This window comes from Pan troglodytes, chromosome X (genome assembly GCF_028858775.2).
Source record: "Pan troglodytes isolate AG18354 chromosome X, NHGRI_mPanTro3-v2.0_pri, whole genome shotgun sequence".
Lineage (NCBI taxonomy): Eukaryota > Metazoa > Chordata > Mammalia > Primates > Hominidae > Pan > Pan troglodytes.
This window is the reverse complement of record NC_072421.2, coordinates 66,592,403-66,618,061: the sequence shown is the minus strand read 5'-3', so window position 1 is coordinate 66,618,061 and position 25,659 is coordinate 66,592,403. Positions and strand designations below refer to the sequence as shown.

Here is a 25,659-nt window from a genome sequence, read left to right as displayed (position 1 = left end):
TCATCACATTAGCTGTTCCCTGGGCTTCCCCCTCGCTAAGCCCCCCTCCCAGCCAGCCCTCTGCCGGCACTGCTGCCTCAGGCTCTGGCCCTGCTGGGACCCCAGCTCTGTTGCAGGCTGCACATGGCCCCTGGGCTCTGTATATTTAGACGGTTAATGAATCTTCCTGTTTGGCTGGGCTAGACTAGAGCCCGAGATGGAGGGAACGAGGGCAAGAAGGAAGAGGGGGGATCAGCACAACTGCCCCCGCCCCAGAGTCCCTCTGATCACAGGGATCTCAGACCCCCAAGTTCAGAAAGAGCCCAAGCAGTCCAACTCAAGGAATCCAGAAGGTTACTCACAATCCCACCCTCACCCTCAATTCCCTAGGGGACCACAGCTTGAAGACAGAAGACCTGGGTTCTAGTCTTAACTCTTGATTTGTCCTCTCCTGGGCCTCAGCTGCTTCTTTGTATTGAGGGCATAGGACTCAATTTATCCTTTTACCAAACTCACTCAGCACCCACCATATATCAAGCTTTGTACTGGGCACTGGAGATTCAGAGAGAAAAAACCATAGCCTAGTCCCTACCATGGAAGAGATCACCGACTAATGATAGAGGCAGACTTGTGACTGTCTTGCATTGAGATAATAATCACAATAATAAAATTGATTGAGTGGTTATGACCTGCCAGGCACTCTGCTAAGGGCTTTATATTTATTATCTCGTGGCATCTTTTCAACTGTCCAACAGCATAGGCAATATCAGTTTCCCCATTTTACAAATGAGGAAACTGAGTTACTGAGAGTTGAAGACTCCAGTGGTTGCAATCCAATGTGCTGGAGTCAAGAAAGACATATGCATAACTCAGGAGGGGAACTAGGAAAGTTTTTCAAAGGAGAAGACAGTTAATATACGCTGCACCAAAAATTTTTCGTTACTGGACGTGTGTGTTTGTGTATATGTGTGTGCATGTGTGTGCGTGCATGCGTGTGTGTGTGTGTGTGTGTAGATTAAGAAAACTACCCAGACATAGCCAGGAGTGATGGCCTGTGCCTGTAGTCCCAGTTACTTGGGAGGTTGAGGTGGGAGGATCACTTGGGCCCAGGAGTTTGAGTCCAGCCTGGGCAACATAATGAGACCCCATCTTGGAAAAAAAAAAAATCACAAAAGCCCAAAACTACCCAGAGGAGATGGCTTTTGAAGCCATTTTTTTTTATATTAGAAAACCACTGCAAATACATAAGATTGTGATGAAAATCGCTCACACAGGGCCTTCATCCACATTGGAATTGCTGGGTCAGAGCGCCTCCACATTTTTAGGTTTTTGATGTGTATTGTTACTTAAGTGGCTCCCAGACAGGCTGTACCTGCTGAAACTTCACCAGCAAAACAGCGTGTAGAAAGGGGCCATTTAGTGTAGCACTGTCCTTCTTTCAAAAGTGCCTGCAACTCTAGTGAACCTGTTGAGGATGGGAACAAAATAGTCTCTGGATCTTAGGTTGTGGTGCATGGGCTTCTCCTAAACATGGCAACACATCCTTCTCGACTTTCCCAGAGCATTCTAGGCCATTATCAGAGTGAGTGTCCCTGCTTCAGAATTGGATCTCTGGCTGCTAGAGTCTGGCTGGGGAGGAGCATGGATTCTGGGTGGGAGAAATACTCATTCATTATTCATTGGCTCTTTACTGAGGCCCAGGTTCACTGCCCCGAAGGAACACACATTCTGATGGGAAATGGTGGCTCCTTACATCAAAGCATACGTGTTTTTTTCACAAAGCAGTTTTGCTTACATCATCCCATTTACGTTCAACAGATGAAGAAGATACCCAGGCCTCAAGAGAAGACATGGCACATATGACTATTAGGGGCAGAGTCAGGCCTCAAATGCGAGTCTCCTGATCCTGACTCCAGGCTCCTTGTAAGGGTTACAGCAGCCTAGGTATTCCTCCCTTTGGGCCTTCAGGAGTCAAGCCTAGGACAGCTAAGCCCTGGGGCTGGGGCCTGGAGGAGCTTGCAGCCCACCACCCATTGCACCCTCACTGGGGACATAGCAACCCGGGCTGAGGCCAGGGAATATTAGCAGCTGAACCTTCTGATTCAAGTGGCCAAGCAGTGACCAGCCCGTAGAGGACTCGGGCTGCCTAAGGCTGAGTGAAGGAACCAAAGGTTGCCTCGGGACTCAAAGGGTAGTAAATGGCGTTTACGAAGCAATTACCAGGGCTGGGCACTGTTCTAAGGGCTGGATGTGTGTTTATTCACTTAATCCTCACTACAGTCTCATGAGATGGCTGCTACTCTCAGTGTCATCTTTTGGATGAATAAAACAGAAGCACGGAGGGGTTTAAGTAAATGGCTCAAGAATTCACAACTAGAAAGTGGTAAAGCTGGAATGTAAACCCTGGCAGCCTGACTCCAGAATCTGGGCTGTTAACTACCACACTGGACAGCCTCTGAAGCCACGTGGCCAGCATCAAGGGGTACAGACCAAAGGGCCCAGGTTCCTTCTTTCCCCAAGCTGCCACCGTCACTTTGCCTCACTAGTGTGGTGAAGCACCTAAGTACTTGGACTCCACATTCCGGCTTCTCGAGTTCAAGTCCTTACATACAACTTCCTAGCCATGTGCCTGAGGGCAAGGCACTTTCCCTCTCTGAGCCTCCATTTCCTCATCTGTAAAACAGAGATAATCACAGTCCTACCTCAGATAGGGACCTCTCTGAGACATCACTGCAGCAGAAGGTGTCAATGAAGTAATGTACATGAAGTGTGGAGCATGGTGCCTGGCCCACAAAAAGTACTCAGTAAATGTTAGCGTTTATTGTAAGGGAATATAATAAGATGTTGACTCTCCAGATTGGCTGAATGGTAAAGTGAGCAGTGAAGGGCAGGGATAGAGCCCTGGGGTGACTGTCCCAGCCCAGCCAAGCCCATTCAAGTCGACAAACATTTCAAAGGTTTATTGATATTGCCACTGTGCTAAACTCTGTGCTGGGCATCATTCCAGGTGAGATGCAGAAATGAAACACTGGCTCTGTCCTCCAGAAGCTCACAATCTACTGGGGGAGACAGACACTGGCAGTGTGAGCAGAAGCGCTGTGAGGGCTGAGAAGAGAACAGCAACTTGGCCTGGCTTGGGGGTCAGAAATGTCCGTGAATAATAGGCTCAATAGGAGGTTGCCAGACAACGGGCAAGGGGACGGGCATTTCTGGCTGATGGGAGCACATACAGAAAGGCGCAGAGGCTTAAGGGTGCCTGTTCTGGTCAGGTGCCAAGGAGTAGCTTTGGGTTGTTGGTGTGTAAGGTGTGCGTGGTGGAGAGGGGTAGAGGTGAGAGACTAAGGAGATGGGCAAGGGCCAGATCACCCACGACCCTGAAAGCCATGCTGAAGAGTTGGGGAACGATGGACAAATATGAAAGGTAAGCAGCGATGGGCAAGATCAGAATTGAGTTTTGGAAAGATGGCCCTGGCTGCTGTTTTGCAAGAGAGAGAGGTGGAATGGAAGCAGGGAGACCAGTCAGAAGGCTATTGCCATTGTCCAGGTAAGAGATAAAGGTAGTACAAACCAGAGTGGCTGGTGGTATTAGGGGTGCTCAGAAATGGGCAGAGTCAAGTTCAGTTCAGAGGCAGAACTGAAGGCAGATTTCAAGGATAACCCGGAAGTTTCTAGCTTGGGTCCATCTGTAGTAAGACCTCAGCTGAGCTGGGAGCAGACACTTGTGCTCTGTAAGCTTGTCTCTTTTTCCCTTTTGGTGTTTATTTTCATTTCCTTTCGGTTTCCTTGTAAAGTTCATTTCAGAAAATTCCCATCTTGTTTCAGCTGAACTGAAGGGAAGGGAAATGTTCCCATACTCTAGCTGGGACCAGGGTTCCCAGGGCCTCCCAGAACCCAAGCTTTGCTGGTGACCACTCCAGCAGAGTGATGATGCACAAACTTGGAAAGATCTGGTGGACTAGGGCCCAGGAGAAGGCTTGGCATAGCTTGGCAGGCCTGCCGGGTGGGCGGGGGATGGGGGAGGTTTGGCCAGTATCAGGGGATGGCAGCGCAGAGAGAGAAGTGAGCAAATCCTGTCTTTTGCCTGTTTCAAAGGAGAATGGCTCCCTTCCCTGGGCAATGCCCCTAAGTCATGGCTATCTCTGGTCTTTTCTTCTCTGGATTTCACACTCCCAGGCCCCACTGAGGGGTGTCTCCCAGGAGCATCTGTGCCAGGGGGAGGGATCCCAGAGTCCACAGTAAATACCCCATGATGGGGGTGGGGTGGGGGATGAGAGGGATTAGGAGGCTGTGTGGCGGTTTGAAGAGGCAATGGGCTGGAAGTCGGAAGACCTGGGTGAGGGCCAGTCCCGGTGAACTCTCTGTGTGACTGTGAGCAGTTCCTTCTTCCCCTCTTTGGGCCTCAGTTTTCCCATCCATCCAACAAGGGGGCTGGACTCGAAGGTCTCTAGACGCCCTAACAGCTTGAAAGATTCCATTCTCTTCTCTGAATCTGCCCAGGGGGAGGCCTTGGGGGCTGGGGCACCGGCAGGGGCTGAGAATTCCATAGCAATTTGCATGTGAAAGCATGTTACTGCCATGGCTATTAGTGTGTGCAGGGGGGCTGAACACAGTGCTAGGACAGCTAACTGTCAGGCTGGCCGGAAAGGCCCAAGCAGCCTGGGTGGGGGAGGGAAGAAGGCCTGCCCTGAGGTATGCGTGCAGAGGCTGGCCAGCCACAGTCAGCATCCAAACAAGGGTGAAACCGCTGGGTCTATAAGGCTCTGCCCAGCCTTGAGATGCCCAATTCTGGGTCTGGGCTGTGAACCAGTGGGTCTGGCCCCTACGGATACCTCCAAGCTATTTTGCTGATGAGTGACTTCAGAGCTGTGTAAGGTGCCACAGGAGAGGGACCCCCAGAGAGGGGGCAGACGATGAGTACATTTTCGCGGTCTGCTCCGAACCAGGCCTAAACCTCCCAGGACCATATTTTCCTCAGGGTTATAATGTGTCATTTTGGTAATTGCCTTGTGTAAACTTACAAAGTTTGTCAATATAAATACTGTGTATACATAGGTTTGTTTGGCGCACACACACACACACACACACACTCAGGGATTTTGAGAGAACAAGGCCACACGGTATGCAAGAAGGGCAACTGGCTCTGGCCTGCGAGGCAAGGAAGCTGGGTCCAAGGCTTGGCTCTGCCAGCACTTCCTGTGTGCCCTTGGATAAGTCCCTTCCTGTCTCTGGGCCTCAGTTTTCTTATGAGGGGTTTGGTCTGGAAAAGAGCTCTCAGAAAAGTCCTAGCTCTACTCTTTCCTGGCCCCTGACTTCTTAGACTCTACCTGAACCAGCATGAGGGCAGCCAGTGAGGCTGCTAGCCAGTTCCCCTGACAGCAAGGGTTCTACCCAGGAAAATCCAGCCATTGTGGGTCTCCGGCGCACGGGGTGGATTCTAGGGTCTCCCTTGGTTTCCCCTGGTGCCCTGGAACTGAAGGATCCACATGGAGCTTCTCCCTAGCGACCTGGCCAGAGAAAGGGGGCAAGCTCTTCTCTTAGAAGCCAGCTCCTCACCCACCACCACTAGGGAGGCTGGGAGGGACCAGCCATAGGGCAACAGTGATAGGCAAGGGCTGAGGACACCTCTTCTAGTTTGGGCAGCTTCTGCCTACAGGCCTTGGGAAGGGTTTATCATGGGTATGTTTTGCTCAGGTACCTGGCCATGGGCTAGAGGAAGCAAGCTGGCATTAGAACCACAGGATAACTTCTTAGGATGTTTTACAACCTCGCAAAAGGCCGGCTTTGGTGGATGATGACAGCAACAGTCAGGTCATAGGGTCCACTCTCAAAGCAGGAACAGTCCCCTAGAAGCTCAGCCCCAGGGCCAAATTGTCTACTCCGTCCCTCATGGGAGAAGCAACAGCTACTATTTATTGGTACTTGCTATGTGCCATGCATTCAATATTTGTTTAACAAAATGAATAAGTGAATGAATGAATGACTCACTTTAGAACCCAAATTTTAAATCAGTGTATTCTCCATTCTACCTCTCACATTCTTGTGACTCAGTCACCAATACAAAACAGAATCAAGAGTTACCTGGGCACTGAAAGACTTTTCTAGAATGTGAGGTCTCTGGAAGCAGGGACCTTGTCTATCCTACTTTTCACTGTACTCCAGTGCCCAGACCATTGACTGGCATATAGTAGGTACTCGGTAAATATTTTCTGAATAAATGAATAAACCTAGTACTGCTCCTTCATTACCCAGACAGGCATCTGCCTGCCCCTGGTCAAAAAGGGAGTTATGGCAAAGCAGGGACAGGCTCTCAGGTCTCCAGCCTCTTGGTCTAGGGCTCTATCACCTGGATTAAAGGGCCCCATGGCAAACTCCTCCCACCCTCCCATATCTCTTCATCCTTATTCCCTCCAACTCCCAGCTTTCCCTTTTTTCCTTTCTCTTTGCCAGCTGAATAATTAACCATTGAAAACAGAAACTATAATTACTCTCCCCAATGCCTTTAAATTGCTTTCATTTTGGGTTCTATGACCCCTGTCCTGGGTGGGGGCTGGTCTCCCCCTCAGCAGCCTCGCAAAGAGGAAGCCAACCTAACCAGCGCCAGCTGGGGCCCCAGCCCCCCAGATCCAATGTCCAGCTGTACGGGAGGCCGGCAGCAGATGGGTGAGGAGGGTCCCAGGCAGGCTGGGGCTGACTCAGCTAGGGTGTCAGTGGGACGTGCCCAGGCAGGACAGGAGGCCAGGTAGGCAGGTGGGCTGGATTTCCGAGAGTGATTGATGCCAGGTGGCCAGAGGGCCGCTTGCTCAGCAGGGTCCCACCTAGGATGGCCCCAGTGGGGCCTGGGTCTTTCCGTAGGTTGCTTGGCCCAGCTTCGTGCCCCTGCCTAGTGGATACCAGCCCATTCATGTCACTGGTTCCTCAGGGAGGCCACCTGGGAGCTTAAAATCAACCAGTGCAATAAGGTCACAAGAGCCTTGGCCTTCCAGCTCCACAAGGCCTTACCTTTCAGGGAAACTGAGGCCTGGTTAGCACCTGCTCAGTTTGGCTTTATTGGTGAACTGGGCTCAGCCTGCGGAGAAAGCCAGGCAGCCCCACCCTTACCTGGGAAGCATCCTGTATCCCTGACTCACCAGGAGCTTAGGCCCAGCTGGGACAGGAAGGAGAGTCAAGGGTGGGGCAGTCTGGGGCCCTACCACTGGAGGCTCCCACCTCCTGCCTCCAGCTAGCTGAGCTTGGTCCCTCCCTGACCAAGATAGATGGAAAGGGAATGGGGGGTGGAGGTGGGGAGGGCTCCTGTTTTTTAAGATCCCCAAGGAAGCATGCTTGCTCAAAGGCAAGAAGTGGGAAGTCATACCCCTCGCTCTCAGGGAATACCTCTTATTTGCTCGTGGTGTAATAAAAGGCCTGCACTTGTATCCTAGTGCTCCTGTTCACCTGATGTGTATCCTTGGGCAAGTTACAGCCCCTCACAGGGTCTCGGTTTCCTCATCTCAAATATAAGTCAGGTAATTCCCCACCTACCACCCTCACAGGGCAGTTTGTGAGATTCAATGAAACAAAGTGTGTAAAAGCATTTGAACAAACTGGCAGGTGCTGTCCAGGTGAAGGACACAAGGAACTACTAAGCACACTGTGTGACCAACAGTGTGAGCACCAAGCTCAAACCAGCACCAGCCATGGCACCCATGCTAGGGCAAGGGAACAGCCAGTTGAGAAGCTTCTGGGCTACCCAGCAGATTGCCCCACTTTCCTTTGTAAAATCTCCCTTGGATTTTACTTCACACTCCCACAGCTGCTCCCAGGGGGCCCTCAGGGCTCCATCCCCCACTGGGAGGGTTGAAGGCGTGGACTGGGTGGGGGACTACTGGAGGACACTCAGTTGGAGAAGTGCGGGAAGTGCTCACTCAACTGAGTCAGGCTCTACCCCAGTGAGCGACACCAATCTGGCCTGAACCAACCCTGATGAGAGACCCCCAGCCCAGGCCGGGCCCCACTCTGGGCAGGCAGTCAAGCAGCAGAGGCTCCATCTGATCCAGGCACTTCCTTTGGTTAATGAGAAACCAAATAAACAGCCTCTGCCCCAGCTGGCTCCAGGAGCACCCCAGCCAGGCCCAGCCCTACACTAGCCCAACCTTCCTTCCCTCCGCCTGCAGGCCCTGTGGCTTTCCGCCCCCTTTCTTCTCCACCAGCTCCCCACTTCCCTCATAGCCCGGGTGGCACCTTGGCTAATTCTCTGGGGCTTCCTACTCTGGATCACTCTCTCTCTCCTTCTTCCTCCTCTTTCCTCTGCTGCCTTCTACCCCATTTTTAGCTGCTGGATCTCACTTGTCCTCTTCCCCTGACATCTGTCTTAGCCATCTCCACAGGGAGTCCCCCCACAAAACCAGCAGGCTGCTCCAGGCTGGAGCAGGAAGGCTCCAGGCCCTGCCAGTCTGCCTCTCCGCTGTGGGATGGAGGCCAAACCCTCTTCAGGGCCCTCACCACACTCTTTGACTTGAGCAAGTTACTCATCAGCCTGTGGGAGGTAGACCGGGTGCTCAAAGCTGCTCTAGCTTGAGGGTATCGACTGCTGGCCAGAAGCCCCCAACTATGCCATGGTGGTGGCTGTGGTGTGGCCCAGCTCAGAAGCAAGATTCTTCTGGCTGAGAGGTGAACTGGGCAGCCTGAAGCAGGCCCAATACCCAGTAGGCTGCAGCCGAAGTTCAGATCTTGGGAAGTTATTTCTATCCACCTCCAGGCGTCCTGAGGCAGGGCAGGGCTGGGCCTGCCAGCAGGTCCCAGATCTAGCCCCAGCTAGGTGGTGGCAGTACTTGTGGACACACCCAGGTCCCCATGGGAACATCCCCTCCTCCATTAACCCTCTCTAACTGGGCCTGTGCCAGACTGGGCAGATGCCCGTGGCCTATGCCACAGAGGTGACAGGATGAACAGGGGAAATGGTCTCAGGCTCCATGACAGCAGAACAAGAGAGCAGAAAAACCTGGGGTGAGGGGAGTGGCAGGAGGGTCATAGGGCACTAAAACATCTTGCTCCACGAGGATAGCCATCATCTGCCCGTACCTGCCCCAGTCACCAGTGGTTTGCGCACAGGAAAGCACACACACACACACCCCCACCACACACGCACGCACACAACTCTCACTCTCCATTTCCCAACATCACGACACCATTTTACACCCATTTCTCCATGTGGTTAATTTTTTTTTTTTTTTTTAGTTCTCATTTTTTTCTAAGAAAAAAGCAACAAGAAAATAATTCAGAGTTTATACAAAACATCTTTACATTATTTTTTTTCCAAAAAGACTAGTATTTACACAAATGGCAACAGAAACAAAAACAAAAACCCTTCCGACTGCCACCTGGAAGGGGCTGGCTGTTCTGCTCCCTCTCCCACCTGGCACTGGGGTGGGCAGCTGGCCAGGAGGCAGTGTGGAGGTGGATGGTGTGAGGCCCAGCTCCTTCCATGGCTGCTCTGGGAGTGCCTGCAAGGCGCACTCAAGTGGCAGTCTGTTAGCAGCCGTGCTGGCAAGGAACTGGGGTCAAAGTGCACAGCAGGCTGGCCCAGCCCCAGGCAGCCTCTTCCTCTTTCCAGGCCCCAGCCCAAGACTGGGACAGCAGCAGGAGCTGGGTTGGGTGGGGGTTACCCACCTGTGCTAGGGCCCAGAAAAGGAGCAGGCCACCTGGTCTTATACCCGCTTAGGTCTCCACCCTGGGCCTCTGTTTCCCCACCAGGCCAAAGGATGCCAAAGGTAAGGAGAGAACAGGGCGGGGGGTGGGGGGGAAACTCCCAGCTCTGCAGGGCAAATAGCCACCTGGGCACCTCACCTCCCTCCACCCCCCATGAGGTCATCTGCCTGCAGCAGCTCTCCTGTTCCCCAGGCAACAGCCAATTAAGACATTAATTACCGTGAGAGTGAGGGAGGCAGAAGATGCCCAAGAATCCCACAAGGAAGGGATTTTGTGTGTGTGTGTGTGTGTGTGTGTGTGTGTGTAAGGGTGGCAGTGACTACCCCATTGCCAGGATAAGCCTCGTAGGAGGGTCAGGAGGGGAGGGTGGGACACCTTGCCCAGTGGCACTTTCCTCTTCCCTCATGGGCGTGAACAGCCCTGGCCTGCCCCTTACCCCACCAGAAATACCAAGGAGTCTATAAAAGAAATGGCATCCTATGCTTCCTGGCTGACCACATCATGCCCCAGGCCCTCTTATACTGGCTTGGGCCAGGCTCACAAAGCCTGGGGAGGGGCTGCCTTTTACATTTTTCCATTTTTCTTCAAAAAACAGATGAAAATGAGTTGACAGCTAAAAAATGAACACAAAAGCATTAAAAACAGTGATGATAGCGGACAAGCAGTCCTGGGAAGGTGGCAAGGTGGGGGCGAGGGAGGGGCAGGGCCAGGGGACTGTCTCCCTGCCTGCTGTCCATCAGTGTCCAGCCCTGCCTTCCAAGAAGGGGCGCCCCCACGGAGCCCAGAGGCCTGGCCAGAGGGGGAAGGCACAAGAGCATGGGGGTTAGGGGCACAAGCACCCCCCTCCGAAGCCCAGGGGGCAGGGAAAAAGGGGGATTATAAAAGCCAAGAAACTACAAAACTAAATACAAAGGTGGGCACAGCTGGCAAGGGGAGGGGGTGTGGGGGCGAAAGGAGAGGTCCGGTCCAGGCCGACTGTCCCTCGGGGGCCTGAGGCCGTGCCGGGCACTCAGACCTTGTAGTAGATGTTCGCCGGGCTCTGGGGCGGCATCTCTTGGACGATGTAGACAGGGTGCCCGTAGTCCCCACTCACCTTCTCATAGTGGGGACAGTAGTTGTTCTCTGTAGTCCGTAAGGGAATGATGATGTCGCTGGGCTCGGTGCCCGCTGTGCCACTGCCCCCCTTGGGACTGGCCAGGGTACTGAGCGAGAGGGCAGCCGCCCGCTGCTGTGTGTGCTTGCGGTGCCGCTTGCGTAGCTTCAGTAGTAGGACCGTCAGGAAGATGATGATGAGCAGGAAGATGACGCAACCGGCACCAACAGCCGCGAACAATGCCACCTTGGAGTTGAAGAAGCCATCAGGGTCCCCGCTGCTGCCCCCACTTGCACCTGGGCCACTCTTCTCTTCCTGGTTCACAGTCTCTGAGGAAGGGAAAGGGGAAGGAACAGTCAGCCAGGGGTCCCAGGGACACACAGCAGATTTCAGGCCAGGCCCAGCTTGCATTTCTTCAGGGACAGGGCCTAACAAGGCGACAGAGCAATGGCTCCTGACCTCTGGGAAACACATACACTTACCATGCTTGCCATCAGAGTCACCCAGGGAGCCCCGACTACCAGGGGCCTGTGTGGCCATCTTGACAGTGTTGTCTGCCTCCTTGCTGGGCCTGCTGGTAGTCAGCTGCTCAGGCATCACAGCATTGGGATCTAAGAATGGAGACAGAACAGGTGAGAGGCAGGGACCCGGCCAGCATAGGTGCCCTCAGTCATCAAGGGTGGGCCAAGAATGGCCTGGATACTGTAACCCTACGCCTGCTCCCCCACTCCTAATACACATGCACCCAGCCAGGAACATCTGTTCCAAAGGTCAAACAGGGTGGGGTGAGGGGACCCTCAGACTAGGCACTCACCTTGCCCAACCTTCATGATGATCTTCATGGTGCGTGTGCGGCACACACCGCCCTCCCGGTTTTCCAGCCCCTCCAGGCTTCCATTGGATGTTGCTGCAGGAAGAGGCCAGAGAAGTCAGAGAAGTCAGGAGGAGAGAAAGGTCTACTAGCATTACCCAGAAACTCCCATTCTGCTTCAGCCAACAGGGAGAGAAACTGCAGTTGGGAGAAGCAAGCAGCTCCCATCTACCAGTGAACCTTTTCATTTTCTTCCCTCCCACTAGGAACAAAATGGCCTAGTCCAGCCCAGGCCAAGAACAAGCCCCACCCCCAGGGGCACTGCTCCTCTGTCACGAGCAGGCCATGGCCCCTCGGTAAGGTCTGCCTCCTCACTGGGATCATAATGGGGGCTTCTACATAGGCTGAAAGGAATTCTGGAGTAGGAATCAGGAGAACTGGGTTGGAGTCCTGACCCTATCTCTAACTCACTGTGTGATCTAAGGCAAGAAGTCCCTTCACCTTTTGGGGCCTTGGTTTCCCCTGAAGAAAAAGGCTGAATAGCTGGCTGATCCCAAAGGGCCTGGCATATGTTACCATTCCCAATATTAGAACTTAGGTGGGCAAAGAAAATAAGAGAGAAGCAACACGAATTGGAGACCTCTCCTGCCCAACCCCTGGAGCCAAGGTGAGCTTGGTAAATGTTGGGGCGAGAATTCCAAGGCCAGGCTAAGAGGAGAACATGCCAGTCTTCAAAGGGGATCAGATCCAGCAGGGTCTTAACTACATGCAATAGCATTGCACCACTTAGAAGCTCCCACTACTACAGGAGAGGAAAGAGTTAAGCCCAGGGAGAGAGCCAGAGGATGGGATGGGCGGAACTCACAGGTAATGTAGTAATCATGGTGCTTCTTGAACTCCAGGCCCATGTAGTTGGGGCTGAACTCCTGGAACTTGATGGTAAAGCGTATTTCCTGCTCTGGCCTATTGCAGGTGACCAACACGTTGGGGTCGAGCACTGTGCTACAGGCAGCTGCCTGCTCAGGCCGCACCAGGTACAGCTTGTAGTACTCATAGGGCCGCCCTGCTTCTGCTCGGGGGCAGATGATGTCCAGCTTGTCTCCAATTTTCGGATAGATCACCAAGCCCTTCCCACTCAGGAACCTGCCCAGAAGGAAGAAGACGGTCAGCCTCAGGGTTGGGGGTGGCCCCAGGCCATTCCAGAACCAGAGAAGCGGACGAGAGCCGGGCTGGGCCTACTGGGTGGAGACGGCAAGAGCAAGCCTTCTGCCCTTCCTCCATCCTCAGGCTGGGGGTGGGGAGAGAGAACCACACTACCAGGAGGGTGTGGAAGGGGTGGCCCATGGGCAAGGCTGCCAGGCTCTGACTGCTCGGCAGGGTGGAGCACTGCCTGGCTGGGGGAGCCCTTTGTCCTAATGTGGCATTTCCGCAGGGGGCTGACGTGGCCAATGGGCTGGGTACCAAGGTGTCAGGCCCATGCTACCTGGAGGTGGCAGTCTTATATACCCCCACCCCCAACAAACATTCCTTCATGACCGCTGCTACTACCTCTCCTATACCCATACACACGTGCGCGCGCACACACACACCGCACACATACACACACACAGCAAGCCCACACATGTCTTAGTCACCACCCCCCGCAGCTCCCAGCCAAAGGCTGGGGGAGCTCAATCTGTCTGGGACCCATGTCTTCTCCCCCATCCTTACTAATCTTGGGCATGATGGAAAGATAGGAACAGGCATCGCCTAGAGCAAAGGGATGATGGCCACAGTCTCTGGCCAGGTGCAGCTCTGCTCACTCCCACTGCCTATTGTCCTACTGGCAATTCATCCCACCCTCAAAATGCAAGACCCTGAATTCCTAAACTTGATTCATCTCATTCTTAAAAAGAACAGAGGAGAAGAGAAGGGGCTCAACCAGAGACAACAGATCATAGAAGATAGGGCCTCATCTGTATCCTAACCTGTCACCTCTATGTTGCTCCTACTCCAGCTCCTGAGAGGAGATGGACAAATGCCTTTTGAGCCAGGTTCATATTCTAATCCAGAAGGCCAGGCACTGGGGGACAGCAGGGAGGGTCAGCAGCCCAGGACCACCTATCCGTAGGACTCTGTCCTTGCCTAAGCACACAGAAAGAAAATGGTGCTCCATTGGCCATTTCTGAGACTGGATGGGCTGGTGCTGAGAGCAAGGCAGAACCATGTAGGAGAAAGAACACAGACTTTAGAATCAGATTCCAAAGCTAGGCCCTTACTAACTCTGTGACCTTGGATGAGCTGCCTGTTCTGAGCTTCAGTTTCTTCTCTTGTAAAGTGGGGGTGGCAAGAGCCCCTACCTTCCAATATTGTGGTGGGGAGACAAGGCAGCACATGGAGAACACCTAGCACACAATAGGCGTTCAACATGTTTGACTGCCTCTTAGAAGCAGTCTCCCAAGAGGCAGGAGGTCAGATACTAACACTAAGTACCTATGAGCTCACTCTCATATCTTGGAGGGGAAACAGGAAGAGAAGATATGGCTCCATCGTCAAGGACTTTACTGTCCAGTTTGGGTCAGAAAAGTAAATAACCCATACTCGAGTGATAGACAACACCAGGCTATCTGTAGGTATGTGTGAGGATGATGATTCAAGCAGCAAGGGCTGGAGGCAGGGAGAAGAAAGAGATAGCTCATCTGACCAGGATGGTCAGAGATGTATCCACAGGAAAGGCAGGATGAAAGTGGGTCTTAGGTGAGGAATAAGAAGTCAACACACTGAGACAGTAGACAGCAGTGGCTACAACACAAAGCCCAGGCCAGTGATTGGTCCAGCTTGGCTGGGAGTGAGGAGAGAGAAACAGAAGAAGAGGTGGAAAAGTTCACCTGGGGCCAGACTGAAAGGCTTCAAGGGTCACAGCAAGCAGAGTGGGTTTCATCCCATTGGAGACAGGCTCTCAGAGCAGGAAGGACAATGGAAGGCTTCAGGCAGTGCTTAAAGAGAATGAAGCTGACAGTGTCATGCACCAGTTCACAGGCTACCACAATCATCTGAGAAAAGAGTGGTTCCATTTCCTGAGGGCCCATTACACCAAAGGTACTACAAGCAATACCGGCCTACTGGGAACTCTGGGCAAATGCCTTTGCAATGCCAAACCTGTGTCCTCATCTGAGGGAGGGAAATGATACCCAAGTAGGCGAAGAGGGAAACTGACCACATGGATGAAGTGGACGAAGAAAAGCAGCCTTTCCTCCATGTCGAGTGAGGCTCCACCAAATTGGGAGCTGCCATCTTGATGTGCAGGAGGGTAAAAGCCAGAATGAGATGGCCTCCCCACTGGCACCTAACTATAGAGGGCCCAGAAAGGAAGTAGGCATGGGATGGAAGCCTGGATAAACATTTCAGATGGAATACCCCTGTCCCATGCACCATACAAAGCCAACAAGTTTCCCCAAAGCCTCTAGAATTCTCCAGGCATTTTTTCCCTTTCCAGTGCTCACAACGGTTCCATCCAGATGGCAGGATTAGACAACTGCTCACATCTTAGAGCCAGCAGGAACCTTAGAGTCCAGGCCCTTCATGTGAGGGAATGAATGATCAGATGAATGTTCCCATTGAAAAGAGGGGTCTAAACCTACCCAGGACAATAACCCGATGGGTCTAAGAGGCCCTAAAACATTACCTGAATCCTTGTACTGTTGCATCTTAACAACACATATATATGCAGCTACATAGAGGGCACGGAAAGGGAGACAGGCCAGCTCAGCTTTCTAACCACTCGGTTCTGGCTTACTCACCAGGGAGTCCTGTCTACCCCAAGTGCAGTCTCCCATTGCCACCCAGGTTCCAGAGCCCTGGAATTGGAACAGGGCTTCTAGCTAATTGGGGTTCTACCTTGAAGCCAGAGGCATTGAGGAAACAGATGTCTACATGATGGAGGAGGGGGGAGAAGAGAGAACTATTGCCCCCAAAACCCCTCAGAGTCTCTTCAACCTCAGTGAACAGACTTCATAAATATTCATTAGTTCATTTGCATGGCAGCTGGCAGAGGGAAACTCACCTTCCCCTAAAGTGCAGAAGGGAGCGGAGCCTGATGAGACCCACCTTCCCTGACCCTGATCCCCCATACTGGTAACCTTAGCATCTTCCCGACCACTGGGCAAACCTCGTCTTGACCTGTCAGAAGCTCAAGAGAGTGGTAAGGGGCCATAAGGGATGGGTGTATAGCCAGTGAGAGTGAAGGCCAAAGCTAGGTAGAACACTAGTCATACTTTAAAGGGGGACCCTACAGTTCTCCCCTCTTACCAGATTAGGAGTAGGAGTAAGGCAAGAGGAGGAAGAGATATCCCGAAGTGAAACTCTTTATCCTCCACCTTACTTCCCCCCACCCTAGGACCAAGCCAAGCTTTTCTGCCTGGGGCCACCCCCAGACAAAGCCCTTTTCTGAAAAATAAAGGGATTGACATGGCTCAGCAGGAAGCCTGAAGCAGGTCGCCATGGTAACCCCTGAGGCCTTCCCTCTCCAGCCTCAGATAGCCCTGGGACCCCAGGGCGCCACCCCAGGGAGTAAAAGGACTTGGGGGAGGCGGCCTAAGCTATTCCAGCTCTTCCCCCTCTACCCTAACCCAAGTTCTACCTTCAGCCTTTCTACATAGCTTAGAAGCACCACCATGCCATCACTGCCACAAAGAATCCTGGGATATGAAAAGCCTGAAGGGGCTGGGGACAGTAGCCTCCAAGGCCCTGGACTGGCCAGAAACCAACTAACCAACAGCCCCCTCCTTGTTTTCTCCGGATAAGCCCTTCTCCACCCATGTGAATACAATTTACAGGGGGCAGGGAGAGCTTGCAGCTAGGAGGGTCTTGCCCGGAAAGCTGCCCACATCCCACCAGGTCTATACTTCTTTCCCTGTCACCCTGCTCTCAGGCTCTAGCAACTTGTGGTCAGAGAATGACCAAAGGGGGAGCCTGGTTCTAGGCCATGCAAGTCCAAGTCTGGTAGAAGCCTCTAGCCTCAACCTCGATTCAGTGACCCCACGACCACTGCATCTGCACCTCCCAGGGTGGCAAGACCAATGGAGGACAGACCCCAAGCCAGAGCTCAAGTCTGTTCTCATCCCAGCTAGGGTGGGGAGCCCCCAAATTAAAGGCTCCTCTTTAACTCCCCCAGCTCCACCCAGCCCCCGAGGCTGGCAGGAGCAGGCCTGGCGTGTCCCAGCAGTGCCCGCCCAGGCGTGGGTGGGCAGGAACAGCAGCTGGGTCCTGGCACACACAGCTCTGTCAGAGGCAGGGAAGCCAGGAGAGTCCTGGAGGAAGTCACCCTCCCCATCTACACTGAACTATGCCCTTCCCTCTGCCCCACCTGGCTAAAGCTCGTGTCCATTATGAATTTAATACCCCCCCCCTCCTCGATGTCGATGTCTGCTTTCTGTGGGGTCCCTGAGAAGAGAGATTCTTAGCTCAGAGAGGAACCAAAGGTGCCACTCAGAGCTCCGCAGGGAGTGTGCCAGGCAGTGAGTTGGCTGCCTTTAGTTCAGGTCACCCAAGCAGTCAGCCCTGGAAGGTAGGCCTAGAAAAGTCAAATGAGGAAGTTGGAGCACTGCTCACCCCACACAGACAGGGCCTGAGTCACAGGGACAGATGCTTGCACACCTGCGAGGTAAGAGGGGAACTCAGGGGCAGGGAGCCAGGGCCTCTTCCCAAACGCCACCTTGAATTCCTGTCTCTCCTACATTTCAAGGCAGCAGGAATGAATGGCACACAACACAGCTCTGCCCCCATAGGCAAGTCATTGACTGGCCTTAGACGAGTCACTTCCCTTGTCCGGGCATATGCCTTCTTATCTGGAAAATGGGACCAATACCTACTTCCCAGGGTTGTTGGGAGCATTCGATGAGATCATATATGAGAATGCATCGTAAGTAGCAAGGTGCCGCCTGCCTATTAGTTAGCATGCCAAACACAGCATTATTTAGAAGTAAAAAGCTGAAGGAGCTTACATTCCTGGCTGCTAGCACCCTGACCCAAAACAATGATCGTGAAACACGCCCAAGAGGGGCTGCTATGGTCTGCGGGGTAAGGAACCCAGAATGTGGCTGGTGAGCACCCCCGTATCTCAGCTCCTCTAATAGTCACAGAGTGGACTCTCCCCCAAACCTGGTGTTCCCATGGCAACTAGCAGCCTCCTGGCTGGCCCACTCTATCTCCTTTAGTCCCTAACCCCAGAAAACAGTGATGCACCATAGTATCCAGGGCCCACGCATCCCCATTCACCTGAGCGGATGAGACAACAGAGAGCCCAAGGGAAGAAAGGGAACCCTCGATTCAGTCCCCACCCCAGCCTCACAGGTCCTTCTTGCCCTTGCCTGGCTGCCCTATGTGGGAGAGGGGAGGCAGGGGAACAGGGGACTTTAGGAGCTGCTGGATTCCCATCACTCTCAGGCCCCCACCTGTGGCCAATCAGCCACAGAGTAGAAGAGGTCAGGTCCCTAACCACCCCGGAAAAGGGCCCCCTGAGCTGGCCTCCCCAGGACTGTGAGCTAGAACAGCTGTGTGGGGCTGGGGCCAACACTTTGGCTTGGAGCAGGCAAGCATGGGTTGGGGTCTGCAGCTGCCCCCACCCATGCTGGAGTCAAGGGTCCTGGATGCCAAGCTGAACCCCCCACCCCCACCCCCTTGTAGGGAATGTTTGTAATGTGATCTCAGGCACATTCTGACTCCCTGGAGGTGGGGGAACCTGAGTGGGGGGCAGGAAGGGGTCAGGACGGGACTGAGAGACTGAACTGCAGCAGCTGGACTTGGCTGAGGACTCAAGTGTGAGGCCTGCCGGCTGCCCCAAGCTCCCAGGGGAAGAGGCTGCGGGAGGGGTCGCCTAGGACCATTTAGATAACAGCCCCCCAACTCAGACACACACACACACACACACACACACACACACACGCACACACAGAGGTTCCTAAAAAAAACTCTAGCAGGACCAAACCCATCCCCCGACCTTGCGCTCATGGGGCAAATCTGACAGGAGGGGCCAAGGAGGCAGAAGCTCCTGCCACTCAGGGACTAGCACCCCAGAAGGCCCCAGCACCAATTTGGGAAAGAGGCTTGGGAGTCTTGGGCCAGCCATTCCCGCTTCCCCTCTCAGTCAGGGCTGGGGCCGGGCCGCACGCACCTTGGAACCTGGAAGTGGACCCCCAGCCCCACCACTTCTTTTATTTTGATTTTTTTTTTCCCAAGAAGGAAGCAATTAAGCAGGGTTTATAGGCACTGGGAGATTTTCTTTTTTGGGATGGGGGTTGCCAGCTTCTGACAGGGCTGAGGAGAGAGACCAAAAGCCAGGAGAGGAAGAGGGGAGGGAAGAGAGAAAATGAGCCTGAGAGGGAGAGCACGGGCATGTGCGAGAAACAAAAGGACTTGAGAAAAAGAGGCAGAGAGTGACTAAGAGTGAGAGGGAGTGTGAGAGCAAGGCAGAGCAGGCGAGCCTAGCTGGAGAGGGGAAGTGAGCGCTGCTCGCGGAGGGTATGAGAGGGCGAACTGACACGGGCCTGAGAGGAGAACTCGGGCAGGAGGCAGAGAGGGAGGGAGACAGAGAGGGACTGTTTATTTGAAAGGCTGTGGCAGCCTGAGGGTTGGGCGCGGTGGCAGAAGCAGCCCCCAAAGCTCAAGGAGAGCTGAGGGCAGTGCCTCCTTCCTGTCCATTTGCCCCCACCACCCCGAGCCAACACATGTAGACAGTGGCTGCATTCCAGACCCCTGAGCCTGGATGGAAGGAGGGTGCACCAGGATCAGTCTCTGATCCTTCTCAGGATCTACCCAATTACAGAATGGAATTCGGACAGTTTCTAGAGAGTCTTCAGCCACCCCCCATCCCCACCCCACAATGCCTGCCCTCAGCTTGAGGTAGATGAGGAGGAGGGTCAGAGAGGATACCACCCCCCAAAACCTGTAAACCAGTCCAGAGCACTAAAGTCTCTGAGCACAAAAAGGGGGAAGCACAGACAGATCGTGTTTCTTCCAGCACCCCCAACTCTGCAGGAGGGCTCCTTTCCAGCTGTGGAGCTGCATGCTATCGCTGGTTAGAGACCCGAGAGAGCAATTAGGTCACTCCCATGAGCCCCTATGATGGGCTACCCCAGGCGGATTTCAACTCTCCTGGCTCAAGACAGAACATTTCCAGCCTCCACCCTTACCGGGGTAACTGAGCACTTCACAACCACTGAGCACTTCACAACCACTGAGCACTTCACAACGTTCCCCCCTGGGCTCAAGCAGCCCAGAGCTCCCAGAGCATTTTGAGCCCCTGCTGTTAGGAGAGTGTTGTACCCCGTTTGGCTTCTGGGTAGGAAAGAAATTCTTGCCAATCCCTTTCCTTGTACCCAGGGAGAGCCCTCCACCCCAACCCTGGTTTAGCCATCCCACCAACCAGTAATAGGACTCTACCTTAATCGAGGAGAAGAAAACTAAAGCTGCCTTCTCCTACTCCAGGGCTGAGAGATCAAACGTCCCTGGGACCCAAGAGGCCAAGGTAGGCAGGAGCCTGGGAAGTTACCCGGGGCAGGGCGGGGTTGGGGGGGAGGCGGCGGGGGGCAGCAAGAGTGGACAGGAAGAAATTTGAGATACAGGAATCAGTGATCACGGATGGAGCAGGTCAAAGCTCCCCAGTTTCCTGCTAAGTGGGGTTGTTCGCACATTGCTGGGACCTCCAGAAAACTGAGAGGAAGGGCAATTTTGACCCTTGGTTCCAACCTGAGTCCTGGATGCCAAAAGAGAAGAAGGTCCAGAGGTCACTACAACAGCCCCAGCGACTTCCCACTAAAAGCCCAGAAACCACTGAGCCACCGCCCTGAAAGGTGTGCGTGTTGTTTGGAGGGGTTGTGTGTGTGGTGGTGGTGGGGTAGTTGTGCAGGGGAAGGAGAAGAAAAGAAAGGATGTCCTTTATATAGCTGCCCACCCCCCGCCCCAACCCCTTGGGGAAAACTAAGCACAGCTCCCCAATCTGGGGGACAGACTCGGGGGCCAAGGGGACCTGCCTGGGCAGGAATCGCTCCTTCTCCACCCACCTCCCTCAACAGCTCGGCCGCCACTCTCCGCCCTGGCGGGCCCTTGAAGCTCTGTTACCGGCTCCATTGGACCCCTGACGGGCACTGGTTCGAACCCCCACTACCCAACGACCACTCTCCCACTCCGCCCCTCTCCACCCGCTGCCTTTGTGAGCCTGGGAGCAGCGCCCGCCTTTCTACCGCTCCGGCAGGGAGAAAGGAGGGGCGGGGGGCAAAAAGAGACAGCAAAGCAAAAAGCCAGGGAGGAAAACAGGGAAGAAAGAGAAATGAAAATGGGAGAAGCCCGAGTGGGGATGTTGGCGCTGCCACCCACCCCAAGCGCCGGGTCCCGCTCTGTGTTCCCTCCACAGCTACGCAAAGGAGGAACCCGTGTTCTGGCCTCGTCTTTCGCCCGAGTCAAGCTCGCTCCTGGAGCGGCTCTCGGCGAAAATCACCACGTTCCCAGGGGCCCCGGAGGGAGCTGCGTTCTCGCCTCCACTCAGTTCTCCGGTGCGCTCTCGGGCGCCCCGACTCCCCAGCTCCGCCTGTGCGACCACCTCGACTTGATCCAAGACGTGCAGAGGCAGGGGCTGGGAAGCCCAGGGGGTCACAACCCAGCCAAGTGCCCCTACCCCACCCCGCCGCACCCTGCTCCATCCGCCTGCCCGCAGGAAAACACTCGAAAAAGCCGGAGACAAAATGAGGCGCCGCTCCTCCTCCGAAGACCTCCCCACATGCACTCCGGGGCGTGCGGCCTCACCCTGAAGGAGTGCCTCCCACCCCAGCGTCCAGAGGAGATAAGTTACTCACTTGGGGTTGAGGGAGCTCCAGGATACGGGCTCCAGGTTCTTGGCCAGCGGTGTGGCGAGCCGGCACAGCGCCCACACGACCATCGCCACAAGCCACTTGCCGAGCCAACGCTGCCCAGGCCGAGCCATCTTCCCGGGGGCAGACTGCACTTCGGGATCCCTTGGCGCCTCCTCAGCAAAGCTCGCCTCGCCTTCCTCTGCTGCGCTGCGCTCGGAGCCGCTCAGGCGCCCATCCTCCGCAGCCGCCGGCCTTGAAGTGCTCCCCTCCCGCCGGCTTCGGTGTCGCTCTTCTCCGCCCGGCCGGCCAGGAGGACTCACTGGGCAGCCGCCCCCAACCCGGGCATGGGCTTCGGCCCCCGAGGGCTCGTTCTCCTGGGCTCTCCGCTGCCGCACGAGGCGCGACGGGGGCTCTGCGCCCCCGGGTGATCCCGCCCGATTCCGCTCGACTTCCCGAGACGGTTCGGGGCTGCGCGCCCTCTCCCCGACGGGGTCTTCCCGCAGAGGTCTCGGTGACCGCCCCGACGCCTCGACCGTCCCGGGATCGCTGTCCCTTGGAAGAAGTGGGGGTTTCCCCACAACACAAGCTCGGTCCCCGGGCTCCCGACTGGGCCGCCCTGGCACGGGCTCCGTTCCTCCGGGCCACACTGGGACTCCGGGCTACGCGCCCCCGGACAGCTTCTACTTCAGCGCGGGCCCTGCTCAGTGTACTTAGAAGAGCGGGGAGATGCTGCCGAGCGAGCCAGTCCCATTAGTTTGCGCCCCCGAAGCCTCGGCCGGATAGCCCGGCAGCCTCGCGTCGCCGAGTCCTGGCTCCCGGGCGATCGAGCCGGAGGGTCTGCGGCCAGCGCGAGCCTCACAAACCTCCCACTGCTGTCCAGCTCGCATAGACTCCCTCCGCTGCCGCTGTGCTGTCTACTCCCTTGCTCAGGCGAACGCAAGGCCAACCCTGCTCTCTTAGCCAATAGCAAGCTCAGTGGCGGGGTCCTTGCCCCATACCACGCCCCCAGAGCAGGAAGGGGGCGGGGTTTCAGGGAGCTCTTAAGGACGCCGCGCGCCCGATGGCACCAATCTGAGTGTGCGGCTCGTGCGGTTAGGGTTGGGTCCCGCTCAGTCCTGTTCCCAGAGAGCTCAACCCGTGGGAAGTTGGCACTCTCAAGAGCTGCCGGCCTGCTCTCCTCTCCACGCGTCTGGTCAACACCCCAGCACACTGACCCTGTCCCAAGTACCCCAGGGAAGTATTTCCATTCTCTTTTTACACACAGGACCCCTGAAGTCCTGCTCTGTGCCCACCTCCGTGTCAAGGACAGCCTGTCTGCTCCTCGTCCAGTCCCACGTAAGGCTTTGGTGGGCTTTCCTCCTCTCGCCCTCAAAATGCACTGTCTGCTTGCACTTGGACCCAGAGTCAGGAACATAAAAGTGAGAGCAGTGGGAGGGGGACACTGGTGAGGGTCCAGTACTTGATTGGGGTTGGAGGTGGGGCGGGGAGCAGGGTGGGGTGTGGTGGGGAGAGAAGGCGTGTTCATCGCCCCTGGGGACCAGGCCTTCGGAATCTCAGCTTTCTGGGGGAGCCTTGTGGGACCTCTGGAGCCAAGATTTAGTCTTGTCCTGTCCGAAGGCGCGGGCAAGGTCCCGGGATAGGCAAGCGGGGATGAGAGGGCACGTCGATAAAGAAAGACACCTCGAGGGCAAAGAGGAAAAAGCACAGGGCATGAGACTTTTGAAAAAGCAAAAGCGGGCATCCTGGCCCGGAGAAGCCGGACTCCAGCCTGTCCCGGCCTCGCCATCTGGGTCTTTGTCTCCCAGCCCTGGCCCATTCTTCCCGCCCCGCCTTGCCTCTTTGCTTATAACTTGGCTCGATCCCATAGCTCAGACCCTCCAGGTCCGACCCACTCTCGCTGGTCGGACCCTAGAGGACGTACCCACGTGCTAATGTCTCCCCCTGCTGGACTTCCATAGCACTGCGGGCGCCTGGGATAAACCCGGAGCTTGCCATAGCACAAGACCTGGGACAGGCGTAGCCTTGGCAAAAACCGCCACCCTGTATGGGGAGGAAGGGAAAGAACTAGAAGGATATCTGAGTTTGGGGTAGGCTTAGGGACTGCCAAGAATACAAGGTCTCCCCACTTTTTCTTTATGGAGATAATTAGATGAGCAACATTCCCAAAGTGCTCCACCATTCACACAGTTTCCTGTCCATCATCTCGCTTAATAGGTGACTGAGCTACTGCGTTTCTCAGTGGATCCTCTGATGATCTTTGTGGCTGTAGAGGTGGGAATAGCCCAGATTTTGTCTTTTTATTTTCTCCCAAATAGAGGAGAAAATAGGGAAAATCTGGGCCCTTCCCACTTCCAGGGGCAGCCCTTGAGGGTGAAGTGGCTCTGGGTAGGCAGGGAAAGAAGGAGCTGTTTGGGGTCTCTGAGCTCTCAGCTGGACCCTGCATTGGGGTGTAAGGAAGGAGAGATGAGATGAATAGGGTGTAGGGACACACCAGTAGTCTAGCTGGGAGACTGGGATCCCTGGAGTGCATGCTAGGACATCAAAACCTGAATACAGAAAGCAGCCTGCTGCTTACTGAGTGCCTACTATTGTCAAGAACCAAGTTAGATGCTTTTCCTTTCATAACCTTTTGAAATGAGTTTCAGTATCCCCATTTTACCTACAGGGGAAAGTAAGGCTCAGAGAGAAGTGACCCATCTGAGATCACCAAGCTGATCAGTGGTGAAAGCAGGATTTGACTCCTGGGACATCTGTCTCCAAAGCCTGTGGCCATTCCCCTGTACCATACGGGCTCAAATTCCCAGCCAATCCTTGCTTCTTTGCTTCTTTTGTTCATTCCTGGTTAAGGCTGGGTCATGCATGGACAGCAGCAGCCTGGGGCTGGCCAGGACTCTTCCCTCACTGTCCTTCAAGAGGTTGCCAGGCCTGGAAAGTTCATCTATATTCCTGGCCATAGCCCAGAGTTCTTCTCATCTAAGACCACCACTGCCAACCCTAGAGCCAGCCTCGATTCTTCCTCCCCACAGCCAGCATGCCCAGTGTCCCACAGGAGGAGAGCCCAAGGCCAGGTGGGGGATGGGGAGATGAGGCTATGCGGCCAGTCTTGGGAAACATGGGGAGACAAGCAGTTCCTGAGTGTGCCAGCACCTAATCCCGGTGGGCAGGGTGGCAGAGGAAATGAGGAGAAGACTCTTTATGTCCAGACCTGCTCCACATGCTACTTATCCCTGCTCACAGCACAGCCTTTCTGCCTCAACCTGCCCACACCAGCTACAGGGGCCTCAGGAGCAGAGCTGAGCCTGCTCCCTGCCATGGCTAGGCCAGTGATTCCAGGTTCCCACCTCCTGCCCCACCCTGGCGGGGCCTCAGATGTAATGATTCAGGCCCCCGAGGTAGGGAAAAATTACTCCCAAGGGAGCCTGAGAGGAAGTCAGGATCTGTGAGCAATGGGGGCCCTCTCATCCAAGCCCTCCCTATACCATTGGCAGTCACTCCCCACCCATTTCTCCCAGGTTACTGTGTCATTACAAACACGTCCACGCACGTGCTCACACACACACACACACACACACAACTATCAGGTTTCAAGTCCACCAGCATTTCCTGAGCAGTGCCTCTGTGCTGACCTCCGAGCAGGGCCATCCCTGTTGACACAAAGAGCAGCTCCAACAAGCCCTGCCCACAAGGAACACCAAACACTGATACCTGTATGTGAGGGATCCTGGACCCAGAGATGCAGGAGAACATCTGGCAGCTGCAGGAAGCCTCGGGCATCGTGCAGCCCTGGGAGAGCAGAGCTGCTCCTTCTGAGCTCAGCTTCCCACACCCATGAGCAGCAGGGAGGTATAAACTTCAGAGCCACAGAGTTCCCTGCTTATGAACTGTGTCTCCTTGGGCAAGTCAGTTCACCTCTGTGTGCCTCAGTTACTTGTCTGTAACCTAGAGGTCGTCCCTCATTCACAGAGCCGTGGTGAGGGGTGAATGAGACAATGCATGTGAAGGGCTTAGTATCATGCCTGGCCCACTGTGGTACTTACTAAATGGAAACTCTTACTCTTCTGCAGAGCCTCCCACAGAGACACTCTCATCCCCAGTCACACACGTTCTCACCTGTTCACACATGCTTTGTGTGGCACATGCACATTTTTTATCTCCTCTCATATTCTCACACACTTGTACATATACGCACACAAACTCTCATTCTTTCTCACCTATCCATTTATTCAGCAGAAGGTGGCAGGACCGGGTACTGTCCTCGTGGAATTTAA

General features: G+C 54.7%; 1 protein-coding gene across 1 annotated transcript; it reads right to left on the bottom strand.

Moving 5' to 3' along the window:
- Window positions 1–9,226: 9,226 nt before the first annotated feature.
- Window positions 9,227–22,392, bottom strand: EFNB1 (ephrin B1). Its single transcript, XM_016943922.2, has 5 exons — window positions 21,395–22,392; window positions 12,433–12,710; window positions 11,571–11,663; window positions 11,239–11,367; window positions 9,227–11,085 (listed from the first exon to the last, which is right to left on the bottom strand). Exons 1-5 carry the CDS (start codon window positions 21,520–21,522, stop codon window positions 10,673–10,675), a joined length of 1,041 nt encoding a protein of 346 aa, XP_016799411.1. The 5' UTR covers window positions 21,523–22,392; the 3' UTR covers window positions 9,227–10,672.
- Between the last annotated feature and the right edge of the window lie 3,267 nt (window positions 22,393–25,659).

Bases quoted from the DNA above. Each gene is read 5' to 3' on its own strand.
- EFNB1 (XM_016943922.2), bottom strand. From the start codon at position 21,522: ATGGCTCGGCCTGGGCAGCGTTGGCTCGGCAAGTGGCTTGTGGCGATG. The intron at 11,664-12,432 runs GTGAGTTCCGCC...CTCTTCCTGCAG, and splicing joins CCATGATTACTACATTACCT to CAACATCCAATGGAAGCCTG. The intron at 11,086-11,238 runs GTAAGTGTATGT...TCCCTTCCTCAG, and splicing joins TGACTCTGATGGCAAGCATG to AGACTGTGAACCAGGAAGAG.